The sequence below is a fragment of the Rhipicephalus microplus genome, chromosome 9 (assembly GCF_043290135.1).
Source record: "Rhipicephalus microplus isolate Deutch F79 chromosome 9, USDA_Rmic, whole genome shotgun sequence".
Classification (NCBI taxonomy): domain Eukaryota; kingdom Metazoa; phylum Arthropoda; class Arachnida; order Ixodida; family Ixodidae; genus Rhipicephalus; species Rhipicephalus microplus.
The window spans coordinates 30,699,995-30,714,363 of record NC_134708.1 but is presented as its reverse complement, the minus strand read 5'-3'; the positions used below and the strand labels follow the sequence as shown (position 1 = coordinate 30,714,363).

Genomic DNA, 14,369 nt, shown 5'->3' with positions numbered 1-14,369 from the left:
TTGTGAAAGGGAGTTAAAACTATTTCTCAGCAGCCCTCACGGCTGTTAGTGGCAGTTGTGACTATACGTAGTAGCCAATGGTATTATGGCTATGAACTACTGTGTTCATCAAATACTGTATCCTGCTCCTGACAAAATGTCTGTCCGAAATTCCTATTTTATGTGAACAAGAAGTTGAAATGGTCGACACGAATAAATGTGGCAAAAACTATGAAGGTCCCATTTACAATAAAAACGTGAATGAAGCACACACCCACCGTGAATGTCATCTTGCACTTCTGCGTACGTTCTTCGGGCAATGTCCAGAAGGCCGTTGACTTCAGGCTGAAGTAAAAAGCAGCAGTGATGTGGCAGCTGACGTGAAATTCGCCTCAATGTTGCTAAACAAAAAAATATGATTTCTTTCGTACAAAATAAACTAACCACTTCACGGTGACAATAGTACCATTTCCAACACGGTAAGATGATTGACAAACAGAAGAATTACAAAAAGAAAATACAGATGCTGACGCCTGTTGTAAGTACTACCTGTTTCAACTTGGCATGCTGCGATAGATTTTGACGACTTCTGTGCGGCCCTACACAATTATTTATCGATAGTAAAATTGAACTGCCCTGTGGCCTAAGGCTGCCACTTACTAAGACATGTTTCAGAAAGCCCTATTAAGGGGGGACATGGTTTTTAGAGATAACATAGGTTATTTCTTGGCCAAAGTAGATGAAACTGCACTGCTTTGTTCAGTTTCTTTAGCTTTATTTAACTATCCAGTTATATTTTACACAGGTCAATTATTTCCAGAGGTAATTAGTACTCTCATTCTATTGTTTGCCGAAACAATAAAGTATTATCTATGCAACATAACATCATTTTAAACACATATATGGATACAAGAAAGCCGAAGGAGAGCAACGCTGCAAGCTGATTGGAAATTGAACAACTACTTCTCAATTTACAGCACTAATGAGTTCATGGTCTACACCTAGCCAAAAACAAAAAAATTTTAAATTAATATAAAAAAAATTTTGAACTGCAGATTGAAAATTTGCTTGCAGCGTTGCTTTCTATGCACATTTAGCTACATTGTGCAAAAAGAATTGTAGCTCTAGCTGTCCTGGGTCGACTTTTAGAGAAGAAGCAAACAAGGGAAGTGGCCAAAATCCATGTTCTGAGAAAATGAGCAAAACAGGTTAAAACTTTATTTAGCGTTACAGAATGTAAAACATCACAGGCAGACATAATTTTAGCGAGTTAATATGCACCAGGCATATAATCAGATGGATTGTTAGCATGAGCATGCCTTTTTTTCAAGTTCCGCTGTAAGTTGTCAGCCGACGAGCGTTTGCTTGCTGACGCCACGGAACGACGGCAATCCTTTTCGGCCATGCGCTTGGAACTGTGGATGCCAGGGTTGAGGCCAAGCTCTTTCAGTATGCCTGCAGAGCTTCTCTCATTACCAGCGTTAAACTTCATGACTGCTTCGGCTACTGCTGCTTCAACAGTGAACAATGAAGCATGTCGGTCCTTCGGCGCAAGTGCCCATATCATGGAGTGTAAGCACTCGTTGCTGTTTTGTGTTTTGCCCCGTTGGCATCGTTGCAGTAGCTTCTTGTCAGAAAGCCTCTGATAAATAGGCAATAATGCCTCACAGACATGAGGAGGCAAGCTGCGCGGATGCTTGGGTGCAGGCTCGCCCTTAGCGTCTGCAGCATTTTGCCGACACCATGAGTTGGTCCCTGTTGGGCAAAATGTGTGGTTGGCCACTTCATCGTTTGATGTCACATGGTAATAAGTGGCCATCACTGCCCTTTGCATGGCATCCACATCGTCATGAGATTTCAGGGCCCATCCATAATATGAACTCAACTTGTTGATGAGATCCCCAGTCAACCGGCCTTTTCCGGAAAGGCTCTCCAGGCCAGTGCTTTTCTTGTGCTTGTCCACCAAATTGCGCAAGGCTGTACCCATCCGCTTCTTCACGTGATTCACGCAGTCTTCCTTGGTGATGGGAATGTACCCATACACGTTCTCTTCTTGTAGCGCCAGGTACGTCCGGCTATCGCCATCTGAAAGCACGGTTGTGTACCTGACACTATGCCGCTCTAGTGACCTTTTGAATAAAATGAGGCCAGCCTCCACCTCCATTTCCCCAGCTTTCTTTGTTGTGTTTCGCTGGCACACATGGTTCTCTTTCCACTCTTCGTAAGCGGGGTCCCCCTCCTTCGGGCCCGACTCACACCCGGCACAAAAGTTGCTCAGGACAACGTAGTCAAGAACGAGGCCGCTTATCAGTTCAATGACGGTACCGACGCCAATATGCGACGAGTGTCCGCGCGTCATCCACGATCCGTCGTATGACACGGCGATGTTTCCCGGGTTGTCCACATTGAGTTCCGCGTAGATGTCGCGAACCGAACTCGCGCACTCACTCATAAGTTTCGAGGCAGCAAGAGTAGCGGCAGGTGTTAGCTTCTTCTTCACGTACGCCTGCCACGTTTTCGTGTGGAGGCCGCGACGCGATATGTTCATCATTGCAAATATGTCGTTAAAAGCAGTCTGCCTGTTGCCAGTTGCCTGCATTGCGCGGGTGGCGAGCACGTTCACTGTGAATGGATTTATTTTCTGCTGTCCGTCGACGCGCGGCGAACTCCACTTTGACGACCCGTCACCGCAGTTCACACACACTAGCTCAAGCTTGACGGCAAGGCCGTATTCCCGCTCGCCTCTCCTGATCTCCGCGTCTCCGTTGCAAATTTTGCACTTTAAATGCAATATTATCAAAGCATTTACCGCCTCCAAGTCCAGGATGGTGAAAGTCGTTTCATCGGGTGGGGGACCCACAGCGTCGGCACGTTTAGCGATAAGGCTGCGCTTCCGCTCCGTCGCCGCAACAGATGAAATCTCTCGCACCTTCTCTTCTGCCTTCTTCTTTTTATCCTATATCTGTTGTGGCTGCAGAATTTGCGTGTCGTGACGCACACGGCCGCTTTCCGCGACGTTGTCGGCAACTGACGGGCTCGTAGGACTAGTGTCCGTTAGGCCTGCCGCGCTGGCGTCGACGACCGCTCCGCTGGCCGCTGCGAGTTCGCCATCCTCGTTGTCCTGGGTCGTTGCGGGGCGCTTCCTGAAGTTCTCGGCTAGCGATCGCCTCACCCGCTTTCCAAATTTGTGTTTGGTGCGGAACTTCTTGATGGCACGACCCATAGCTGTAGGCAGTTGACAACACCAAGGCAAAATGGCGCACGCTCACGCGCGTCTCTGCGGTGAAGCAGACGCCAGAAACGCCGCTTGGCCAATCGGATGCCTAAATTTTGTCACGTGCCCCAAGCAGCCAATAGAATCGCGCGCTTGTACCTCTCGATGACGCGCTTTTGCTAGAAAACCAATGAGCAAAGCGAGCTTGTGGTGGCGGGAAATTGAAGATGAAGAACGGCTCTTCCAAACGAGATCGAGATGGCCACGATAGCCCTTGTGTACCGGCAACGGTTCGGCACGGAAAAAACGCGATTTTAGCGTCAATTTGCGCTCATACACACCTCATATTGGTGTTACAAATTGATTTTACGGCGAAAATAATGACAATATAAGCTAGAAACTTAGCAGATTTGTGCAAAAATAGATATAGATTCCGAAAATGTCAGCTTGAAAAAGTCAATTTTTTTGCGATTTTCGGCCTTCTAAGACCCGTGTCCCCCCTTAAGCCAATTTGGCTTAAATATAAAAAAAAGTTAGACCAATATCCCTAACGCCACACTTATCAGATGTGGAAATTATGGTACAATAGCATGTGACTTAAACATCTTGCATAGATGAGAAAATTTTATTTTTAATGTTTCGCAACATTTTCTGCATTACTTTTTGTTGCGCTAGGTGCCATTGAAATTGGTAGTCAGTCCCTTAAAAGTGCAATACATTGAAGAACCTACACCAATCAGTCCTGTTCAGGGGTTTACAACATAGTTACACCAACCTTTATGCTGAAGCAGAGCTGCAAGACACGGTTCCACACTCCTTTCTGGTAAACAACGTCTTCCCTTACCACTGTGCATATGCCCTTGTGCATTTCACTGTACCGGGAATCTGTGATATGCTGCATTACGCAAAAAGAAAAAGAGGCAAAAGCCGAGGCATGAGCAGTACAATGATTTTCTTCCGTAGAAAAATAACCATTGCATTTCATAAAAAAGTAGCGTATGTTTTACAGTTACACTGTGGGCACCTTGCGATGATTACGTTGAAAGATTGGTGTTGGACGCCTGCGGATGGTGCTTGTGATAGGCGTGCCTATACATCAGCTTCTCGATCTCAGGAAAGAGACAGTGTGCGCTCTATCTTATCTACAATTTCCTAACTTGAGCTTGTGTAGCATGCCTAGAGTCCCTGGGGTTACCCATACATAAATACTGAAGCCCATAGCAGATTTAGCCTAACTGAAATTCTATTTTAGTTTATGGTTTGGAGCTTGGTATGACAAAATAAATGAAAGAAAAAAGCTATACGTTAGTGGTGCAAGGACTAAGCAAACAGTGTAGCTGGTGCCCTTCCCCTTTTCTATTCTCTCCTCTTCAACCTCACTTTATTTTCCTGCTCCCTTGCTATACTGTTGTGTATGTGATGCTATATGCTTTCTTTCCCCTTCTGTTTCTCTCACTCTTGATTTATTTTTTTTCATTCTCTCTCTTCGGAGTTTCTTTCGCTACCTTTGCTTTTATTCTTTCTCTCATTCTTATCTTTTTTCCCTTTCTCTCGGCCATGTCAACTCAGCGTTACTTGTCTGCTCACCGACGCGTACGACCCCAGTAAGGAGTCCTCGCACTTGTTGAGCACAATGCGCAGTGGCTCGACGTGCTCGAGTATGTGCTTGAGGCAGACGCAGTTGTGCACGGCTGCCTCCATGGTGCGCAGGGTCTCAACGCGCGGCACCTGCACCAGTGCCGCCAGGAGGGCCTCCATGTCTGCAAACTTGGCCAGTAGGAACTGCACAGAAGGACAGCCGACACTGACCTTCGAGGCAGAAGCACTGTGACAAAGTTCGAATGTCTGATAGGTGGATCGGTCGATCAGTAGGTTGGCTGCTTGACTGATCGATTGTCTGATAAATGAATTTATTAGCCGAATTATCTTGCTGGAGACTAAATGAGAAACTAACTGTCTGAATGACTGATTGACTGTCGGAAAAATGACTCTCAACTTAAAGAAAATGAGCAACCAAACAACTTATTGACTAGTTGATAGCTGAAGTGAATTTATTACTGCTAATAAAAAAAAATCCACCCATCTCCACGAAGTGAATCATAACGAGTGAGCAAGGCACTGGGGATCATTCGGTGTTATTGTAAATTACCCACTTGAGCATGTAGATGAGCCTTCGCCTCCTGTAGACAACGTTTCTGGCATTAATCAAGCAGTCGCTTGCTGCACCTTCAATTCCAGGATAGCTTGTTGTTGGTGTTGTTGCTTTGCCGCTTTTATGATGTTGCGGCCTTCTATTTTGTTCTGGTGAAGAGCCTTCTATTTTGTTTTTGTTAACCTTTTGTTCTGTCATATGCTTTGAATTTCTGTCATATGCTTTGAATGACAGGTGGTCAAATGCCTATGTTTTTATCCTGTTGGGGCTTTTATTTTGTTTGTTCTTGTTAACAGCCTTTTGTTAACCTTTTTGTTGTTCACAGATTTTACGGTTTGTTTACATGCACCTGTCTGTTGTAGACACCCTACAGTAGTTTATGAATGGAGAGACATTGCGTGATCTTAAAGGAGCACTAACATCTAATTTAAATATTGAGATGTGCCCATCACTCGATCGCTTGCTATGAATAGGTCTTATTGGCCAAATTTGAATGGCATCCATCGCGTCGAAGTTGCAGCAAAACCTAATTAATTCGAACTCGATTATTTCAAAATTTCACTTAATTGGAAGTATTTCCACGGGCCCGTATTTCACAATGTTAGTTTGAGCGGATAATTTGAAGCGGCGGTCAGCACAAGTCTGGTTAATTCGAAAACTTTGGCTGCAGTGTGCCCATACCTGATTCCGATTTCGCCGCAAATCCGCAAAAACGACGGACCTCAAGAGCCACTAGGCAATAAACTTTAGCGATACTAATGAGCGGTAGCTTATTAGAATAAAATAAAATTATATAAAACAAATAACGATCTCGTGATCAACTAAACTATGTGCTTGTAGAAAAGAAGACGTGCTTCACTGCAATACACTAGTGACGTGCGGGCAGCATGTCGCATGTTTTTTGCAACGTCAGCGCATGACGATTTATCCATTTTTTTCTGGGAATTTAAAGAAATTCGCGGTGGGTTAAAGAAACCCACCGCGAATTTCGTCACAATATCCATTATTAAATTATTCATTTTACAAGAAAAAACGGGCGAATGGTCGCATCATGACGTGCTGACGCAGCGAGGAGCAGGCAACATGCTGCCCGCTTGTCACTACTGTGTTGCAGTGAAGATGTGTTGTTTTTCGCAAACGCAAACTTCAGTTGGTCACGTTTTTTCTTTTTTTTTTTTTCGGTGACAGCAGTTAGGCATGGAATTACCCCTTGTTTGCGGTGAATTTGTGACCAGGTATTGCTGGAAAACATGACCATTAGAGCCACAAACTAGCCGGCACAGCAAATGACTACCCCTGATTAATTTGAATAATTTCAAGTTCCTTGCAATCCACATTTTATATGTTCTGTTAATTCAAAAACCTGCTTAATTTGAAGATTTTTCTTGGTCCGAGTGACTTCAAATGAATGAGCTTTTACTGTATTTTAATTCGATGTCCAACAACGCAGAAAAGGTAAGGAGAAAAAACTGAAAATAGACAACCCTGCAACATCGACACTAGTGCTACGTGTTCGGTGTGATACATTCCACAAATACCATCCTGAGTGACGATACGCTAATAACAATGACGTCGACAATCTGAGTGTTGTTTGTAGCCGACTCCCGGCCATGCTCTCCCTAACGGTTCTACTTGCTGTGTTGAAGCGTGCGTGCGATTCATCGTGTCGCATCGACTGATTTGACATGTGCTCCACAGCGTGACTACACATTCAGAGTGACAATACGTGCCAGAATGACAGAGAACCGCTGCGCAGTGAGAACCTGCATGTCGAGGCGTGGAAAAAGCGGAAAGTGCGTGGAGTTTCATGCTTTTCCAAGCCACGAACCTCAACGCAGTCACTGTGTTGACTTCGCATGCGCCGATGAACAGAGGGACTGGACGTCTAAGAAGAACAGCCGCATTTGCTCGCTTCACTTTGCACTGAGCTGCTGCAGGGTAAATCCTGTGTTGGCGAACGAGTTGGGTTGCACTGGCAGTACGAGGCCCCTTCCAGAGGCTGGGACTAAAGGGAGAGGGTAAGAACGAATTGGCGCTATTTAACCTAGCCGGCGGAAAACTCATGGGGGGGGCTTTTGTCTACATCATCAGAGATACAGATTAACTGACTGCACGTGCGCTCCTAGCAGATGAAATGCCAGTGTGCGTGATGTCACTATTTTTTGTGAGAGGAGCATCGGCTGCGCAGCGGCCTCGACGTGGCCATGAGGTAGCACTGAGAGCACTACAATTTGGCGGGCTTTCGACCCATTTTGAACCATGTTTGATAGTGGATATATTAATCAATATTACAGATATTCATTCATACCTCAGATGCATTTTAGGTCACAAATCGCGACTAGGGGGTCGATAGCTACTCCTTGACGCAAAAATCTTGACATGAGTAAATTGGATGTCAGTGCTCCTTTAAGGTGCTTTGACCCTAAAACTGTTTCAGAGGCCAGCTAACAGATCCAGTGGCCCAGTTGAATGGTTGACCACCAAGAGGTCTCAGTCAACTGGTGACTGATTGATATACTGATTGGGGGTATAACTGTTAGGGGTATCATGTCCGCAGAACAACAATATGATTACGAGGAATGCCTTTGTGGAGAACTATGGGAAGTTTAACCACCAGGGGTTCCTTAGCGTACGCCTAAATCTAAGCACACAAGACTCTAATATTCTGCCTCCACCAAAGTGTGGCTGCAGTGGGTGGCATTTGATTCCACAGATTTCTAGTCAGCAGTCGAGCCCTATAACTACTAGAACACCACAGCAGGCATGTAGTAAAAGGCTCAGAGATGACTGCCAAAAGGGCGATGTAATAAAGTATACGTCCTGAAGGCCAGAGTGAAATTGCCACAGATTTTGATTAACTGATGGAGTGACTCTTCGATTAATTAAAGGAGAGTGATTGTCTGTTACTGTAGCCAATTTAATCTAATAAACACACAGTCACAGTGTGATCACAAGTATCATGTTCAGCATGCAGAAAAAAATCACAAACCTGAAAACTGTAGAAACACTCTTCGCTGTCAAGGATCTGCTGCACAGCATTCTGACGCAGCACGATGGTCTCTAGGTCGCACGGAGGCTGAAGCATGTTTACACGCAGGAGCCGTGAGCCGCCGGGTGTCTTGGCGTGGTTCAGGACACCAAAAAGCGACACCGAGCTCCTGGGATCTGCAGTGTTGGTCAGTAGCTCCAGGTCGTGCATTGTGGTCGAGTCTGCGTCAAGTTTTTGGAAAAAAGAAGATGATAGCAGAAAAAGATAAAGAAATCTTGGAAGTCATAAGAAGCAAAGATTACTGGCATGACAAATGGAAACGGCGCAAGCATAACGAGTTTTATTTGCGCCAGTTTAAAACAATGCGTAATAAATCAGTTGCCTTGATGAGGATGAGTAAAAAGGATTATTATGCACGACAAATAGAGCAGGCGAACGGTAATTCGGTAAAACTTTGGCAAATTATAAATGACGTTGTCGGAAACCCTCTCGCTTCTAAGGTGTTTCCTGATGTCATCGACTCCAATACGGTTGAATCGTTTAACACTTATTTTGCCTCCATTGGTCCAACACTAGCTAAAAAATTCAAGGAACCCAACCAAGAACATGGTCTCGCAGATTCCAATCCTAATTCTTTTGTCATGAATGACATCATCGTTGAGGAAATCATATCAATTGTGTCAGGAATGCCAATGAATAAATCGGCAGGCCTAGATGGGATAACTGTAAGGCTTCTGAAAGAACACTTAGACGTCCTCGGACCGGTTTTATGTCGACTACTTAACCATTCTGTGAGAGCAACCATGTACCCTTCTTGATTAAAAATTGCAAAATTTATTCCGATACATAAAAGTGGCGATCACTCTCAACCGTCAAACTACCGACCAATCTCAGTTTTGGGTATAATTAACAATATCTTCGAAAAAATTCTTGCCAATCGTTTCTATAAATTCGTTACAAAATATAACTTGCTCTCCCATCAGCAACACGGATTTAGACCAAATTATTCTACCTCCGCCGCCGTTATGACCCTTACTCAAGCAATAAACACTACATTGAATGAAAATAAATTAGTAACAGTTATCTTTCTGGACCTCAAAAAAGCCTTTGACACCGTAGATCATAGCATACTGCTAAGTAAATTACCACATTATGGTTTACGTGGAACCATATATCAACTTCTTTCAGATTACCTGAAAGATCGTCAACAGGCTGTAGTAATTAATGATTTCATGTCTTCTATGAGCCACTTGAGTACTAGTGTTCCCCAGGGCTCGGTGCTGGGACCATTGCTCTTCTCCTTGTATATTAATGACCTTCCGCAGATATTACAGCCTTCTAACATACTGATGTATGCTGACGATACTTGTGTCATAGTAACAGGTAAAAATCTAACTGATCTTGAATCGAAGTCCAATATAGAACTAGAAAAGGTCGCTCATTGGTTATCGAATAATAAATTATCTATAAATACCGATAAGACTAAATGCATCACATTTCGCTCTCAGTTAAGATTCATTAATGCTAATGACATACACATAAAAATTGACGATTCCGTGATCGAGCAAGTAACCACAATTAAATATCTCGGTGTCACTATAGATAACAACTTACATTGGCAGATGCAGATTCAAAATGTGTGTTCCAAATTAGCCTCAGGGTGTCATGCACTTACTCAGGCTCGTCAATACCACTACTCTATGAATGCTTTATTATGCTTTCATTCATTGTCATATCTCATATTGCATTAAGTCTTGGGGCGGCACGTACACAGCTTACCTGGACCAGGTTAGACGACTTCAAAAACGGGCTGTAAGAATCATTACTCATTCCAAGTATAACGACCCCAGCAAACCTTTGTTTTCCAGATTACTTATTTTGCCATTCGACAAGCTATAGAAATTAAAACTAGCCAGATGCGTACACACATTTATTAGTTACAACCACCCTTTTCATGTGTCGATGTTTTCCGCCACTTCTCGTTCTACTAGACAACTAACCTTTGGTAAATGGAATATTCCACGAACTAACAACGTATATGACGAACGGCTTTTACAGTTTGTTGGTATTAAAATCTGGAATGTTATTCCTTTTGAAATAAATATGTGTTCCAATTTCACTAAGGCACTAGAAAAACACTATTCAGAAGAATGTACTGATTTATCAATGTCCTGTCATAATTCGTCTCATGACTGTCTAGATTTCAATATGTAGGTAGGTGTTTATTCCGTTTTCGTTCTCTCGTGCATTGTAACGGTTTAGTGCGGTTATTTCATGCAATGTAATGTTTCTTTGCCGATTCTTTATTACATTAGATTGTAAAAACTTTATAGTTATTCATTATTGATATTGTATAACTTTCTTAGTTACACTTTTTCAAAGTGTCTTTATAAAATCTTTCTTTTTTGGACCCGAACTAGCCTATGGCCATGGGTCCACGCAGTGTATGCAAAAAAAATTTTTTGTAAAAAGTGTGACCAATAAAATTCAATAAAAAAAAAAACGTTGTTGGTCAGACAAGTGCACTTTTGTTAATGAAGGATGCGATATCTGGACCTAGCGAGGAAATGGTCAGTATACTATCACAGTGTGAAACAGGCAAAATTGGCACTCTGCATTTTTGTGTTGTATGTTTTTCAATTCCATCCGTGCTTATCATGCTATTATCAAAAAGACGCTACAGAAAAAAAAGGGTGTCACTTTTATCGGCAAACTACAGTTTACAAGCCAGAAAACATGCGAGAATGCCGGTGCCAGCATCGCCTTGAAGTTCGTGCATTGGTTTAACCAAATGTTTCTGATTGTAATGGTGTCTGCCAGAGCTTATATGACTATTCATTGGTGAAAATTGACTACATTGTGTTCTGAAGAAGTCACAGAGTTAACAAAGCAATTTTCAGGATCTATTATTTAGTCAATGCAGCCAAAGTACAACAAATAAATTGAAATACATGACATGGTACTGCTGTTATGGTTTTGCTGTAAAATCCAGAAACGGCACTCTCGCTTTTCTTTTCCCTTACAACAATAAACCTACAGTTGCAAAATTAATGGCATTAGTGCTATCAAATGATTTATCGATGTAACCTGATTTGATGTACCAATTTGTGCCCCTTTAATAATGAAATACAGGCAGTATAAGATAAGAGTGGTATAGTGCCATGCTTGTTTTTCACTGTTTTGTCTTTTTGCAGAGTCATACCTGTAGCTGCCATACTTTGCTGAATATATCTTCTGTATAGTTGGTAGTACTAGTTTAAATAGTTTCTGCACAGTTTACGCAAAGTGCATCACAAAACGTACACAAGTAATATCCTTAACTGCAGATATGATACACTCCTTCTTTTATCACTTGCTGGTCTACATTTGCCCACCGAAGATGCTTCTATGCTATCATTGCATTCTTTGACACTACTGCACTTCAATTCAATTGCTATCATTTCAAAAAATATTTTCCAAAATGCACTTTCTACAAGTTTTGATGCTGACAACTTACCTATACTATATATGCAACTCAAACTTTGATATAACCAACCCGGATATAAAGAAATATTGGTTATAACGAAATAAATAAAAGTAGTCTAGATATAGTGTTAGAAATAAACCTTTACAACAAATTTTGGATATAACAAACTTATTTTGCAGTAAGATGCAACTTTATTATGAGGTTTGAGTGTACTAATTCAATCTGCCCCATCAAAACTGTTCACTATAATTTTTAGAGTTTTTTTCTATTTAAGCTTGACAAATAGACCTAATATACACATTTAAGCTTGACAAATAGACCTAATATACACATTTAGGCTTGACAAATAGACCTAATATACATATTATGACATCTTGGTTGCGACAGCGTCTATACGAGGGAAGACCTCGCAAAATTAACGGGCAGAACCTGCACACAGACGATGACGATGACGACGACGCAGAGTGGCCATGAGGACAAAGAGACAAGCAAATGATGGTGATTATGATTATGCAGGGATGAGAACGATGTAAATAACAAATGCCCACACTAATTCCCCCCCTTGGAAGTGGACACCCTGGCCGCCGCAAGTCAAAGTGACGAGGAACGTCGCATGAAATGTATCATCCGAGAAATGTGGACAATCTCGGTGTTGCAATAACGGCAGTCTGTCGGGGCAACAAGTGGTGTCACACGATAATCGACCGGCGAATTCTGTTCTAAAACTATGTATAGCCCGATGAAGCGCAACTGGAATTTGTCTCACAGAGACCAGGAGTGCGAATAAATGTCAAAAGCAGCAGCTCGTCTCCAGGTCGGAAGGACACAACGCGATGGGATGTGCCATTGATGATCTTCCGCTCGTGCTGTCTCGCTTCAGTATTGATGCGAGCCTGATGGGAAGACTGAGCCATGCGGGAAATGTATTCATCGCTAGAAGACTGACGTGAATTGCCAGTGCTGTTAAAGAAAGAGACGTTGAGAAAGGTAGTAGAGGTACGTCCCAAACGAGGTAAAACGGTGAGTAGCCAGTTGTTCGCTGAACGGCGGTGTTGTAGGTGAAGGCCAGGAATGGTAGAAGAGTATCCCAGTTTTTGTGGTCGGATTGGATGTAAACGGCTATCATGTCAGCAAGGGTTTGATAAAATCTTTCTGAGAGACTATTTGTCTGAGGGTGGTAGCTTTAAGCTGTCTTGTGAGTAGTTCCAGAAGCGTGCAGTACTTCATTTATTATTTGTGACAGGAACACTTTGCCACGGTCACTAAGCAGTACACGAAGAGCCCCATGGCACAGAATTATGGCGTGAAGAATAAAGTCAGCAACTTCCGCAGCTGAGCCTCTAATGACAGAGGACATCTTAACGTAGAGTGTCAGGTGATCCACGGCGGTCACTATCCATCGTTTGCTGGCAGATGTGACAGGGAAAGGCCCGTAAAGGTCGACACCTACAACCTCAAATGGCATTGAAGCGCACGAAATTGGCTTTAGAGGTTCAGCAAGTGCAGACGTCGGGAGTTTATGACAATGGCATGGGGAGAAGCAGGAACCGAGGTACCGTGCTAAGCTAGAAGAAAGGCCAAGCCAGTAATAACGACACCAAATGCAGTCAAAAGTTTTTTGAAAACCAAGGTGGCCAGCAGTCAAGTCATCGTGGAAGGCTTCGAGCACCTGAAGTCGAAGAGAGCGTGGCAGCACAAGAACCCAGCGCTGACCGTCAGGATGGTAAATGTGGCGGTAGAGAACCCCATTGTGCAGCTTAATGTGCCGGAGTTGACGACAAAGTCGCGCATCAGGTGGATGAAAAGCTCCCGAAAGGTGGTCCATAATGCGTTTGTGGTATGAATCGGACTGCTGGCAGGAGATAAATATTGGCTCGTCGTCCTAAAAGGGTTGGCCTATTGATGCGAGCGTATGAACTGCGGCAGATGCGGCGGTCGAGTTCTCAGCAATGCTGATATGGGGAGAAGGAAGTGGGCAATGAGATAAAGCGTCGGCGTCTTGATGTTTTCAATCAGACTTGTAAGTTATGTCAAAGTCGTACTCCTGCAAGTGTAGTATCCACTGACCCAAGCGTCCGGACAAGTTTTTCAGGGTAGAAAGCCAGCATAAGATGTGGTGATCCGTAACGATTGTGAAGTGACGGCCTAAAAGAGATAAGGACGGAACTTCTGCACCGACCAATCCACAGCCAAACACTCTTGCTCAGTTATCGTGTAGTTCTTTTCGGCGGCGGTGAGAACGCGACTGGCATACACAACAACTTTCTCTAGGGAAGACTTGTGACGCGGCAGAAGGACGGCTCCTATACGAAGGCCGCTAGCAACGGTATGGAGGATAGTCGGTGCGGCTTCGTCAAAGTGGCAGAGCACAGGTTCAGACGTGAGGGAACCGTTTAACAGGTCGAATGCTGTTTGACATGCTTGAGACCAAAGAAAGGGGACACTGGAAGCAAGTAGCTGGTGTAACGGAGTAGCTATGGAGGCGAAGTTCTTGATAAACCGGCAAAAATAGGAGGCGAGGCCAAGGAAACTGCAAAGCTCCTTCGGTTTTTCAGGACGCGGAAAGTGA

The 14,369-nt window shown here is 43.5% G+C and overlaps 1 protein-coding gene across 6 annotated transcripts in view; it reads right to left on the bottom strand.

Moving 5' to 3' along the window:
- Positions 1 to 14,369, bottom strand: part of LOC119164963 (mutS protein homolog 4) — a 31,508-nt gene that overhangs the window by 8,361 nt on the left and 8,778 nt on the right. For 4 of the 6 annotated variants that reach the window (XR_012886046.1, XM_075873408.1, XM_075873409.1 and 1 more), the window contains exons 6-9: positions 8,335 to 8,555; positions 4,781 to 4,975; positions 3,969 to 4,088; positions 258 to 324 (exon numbers count right to left, since the gene is read on the bottom strand). Coding sequence is in view for 3 of the 6 variants with exons in the window: in XM_075873408.1 (XP_075729523.1) it covers positions 258 to 324; positions 3,969 to 4,088; positions 4,781 to 4,975; positions 8,335 to 8,555 (603 nt within the window). In the remaining 3 variants the exon portion in view is untranslated. Of the gene's footprint in view, positions 1 to 257; positions 325 to 1,298; positions 3,725 to 3,968; positions 4,089 to 4,780; positions 4,976 to 8,334; positions 8,556 to 14,369 lie in introns of those variants that run through there. The other 2 variants (XR_012886048.1, XR_012886047.1) reach the window with 1 other exon arrangement.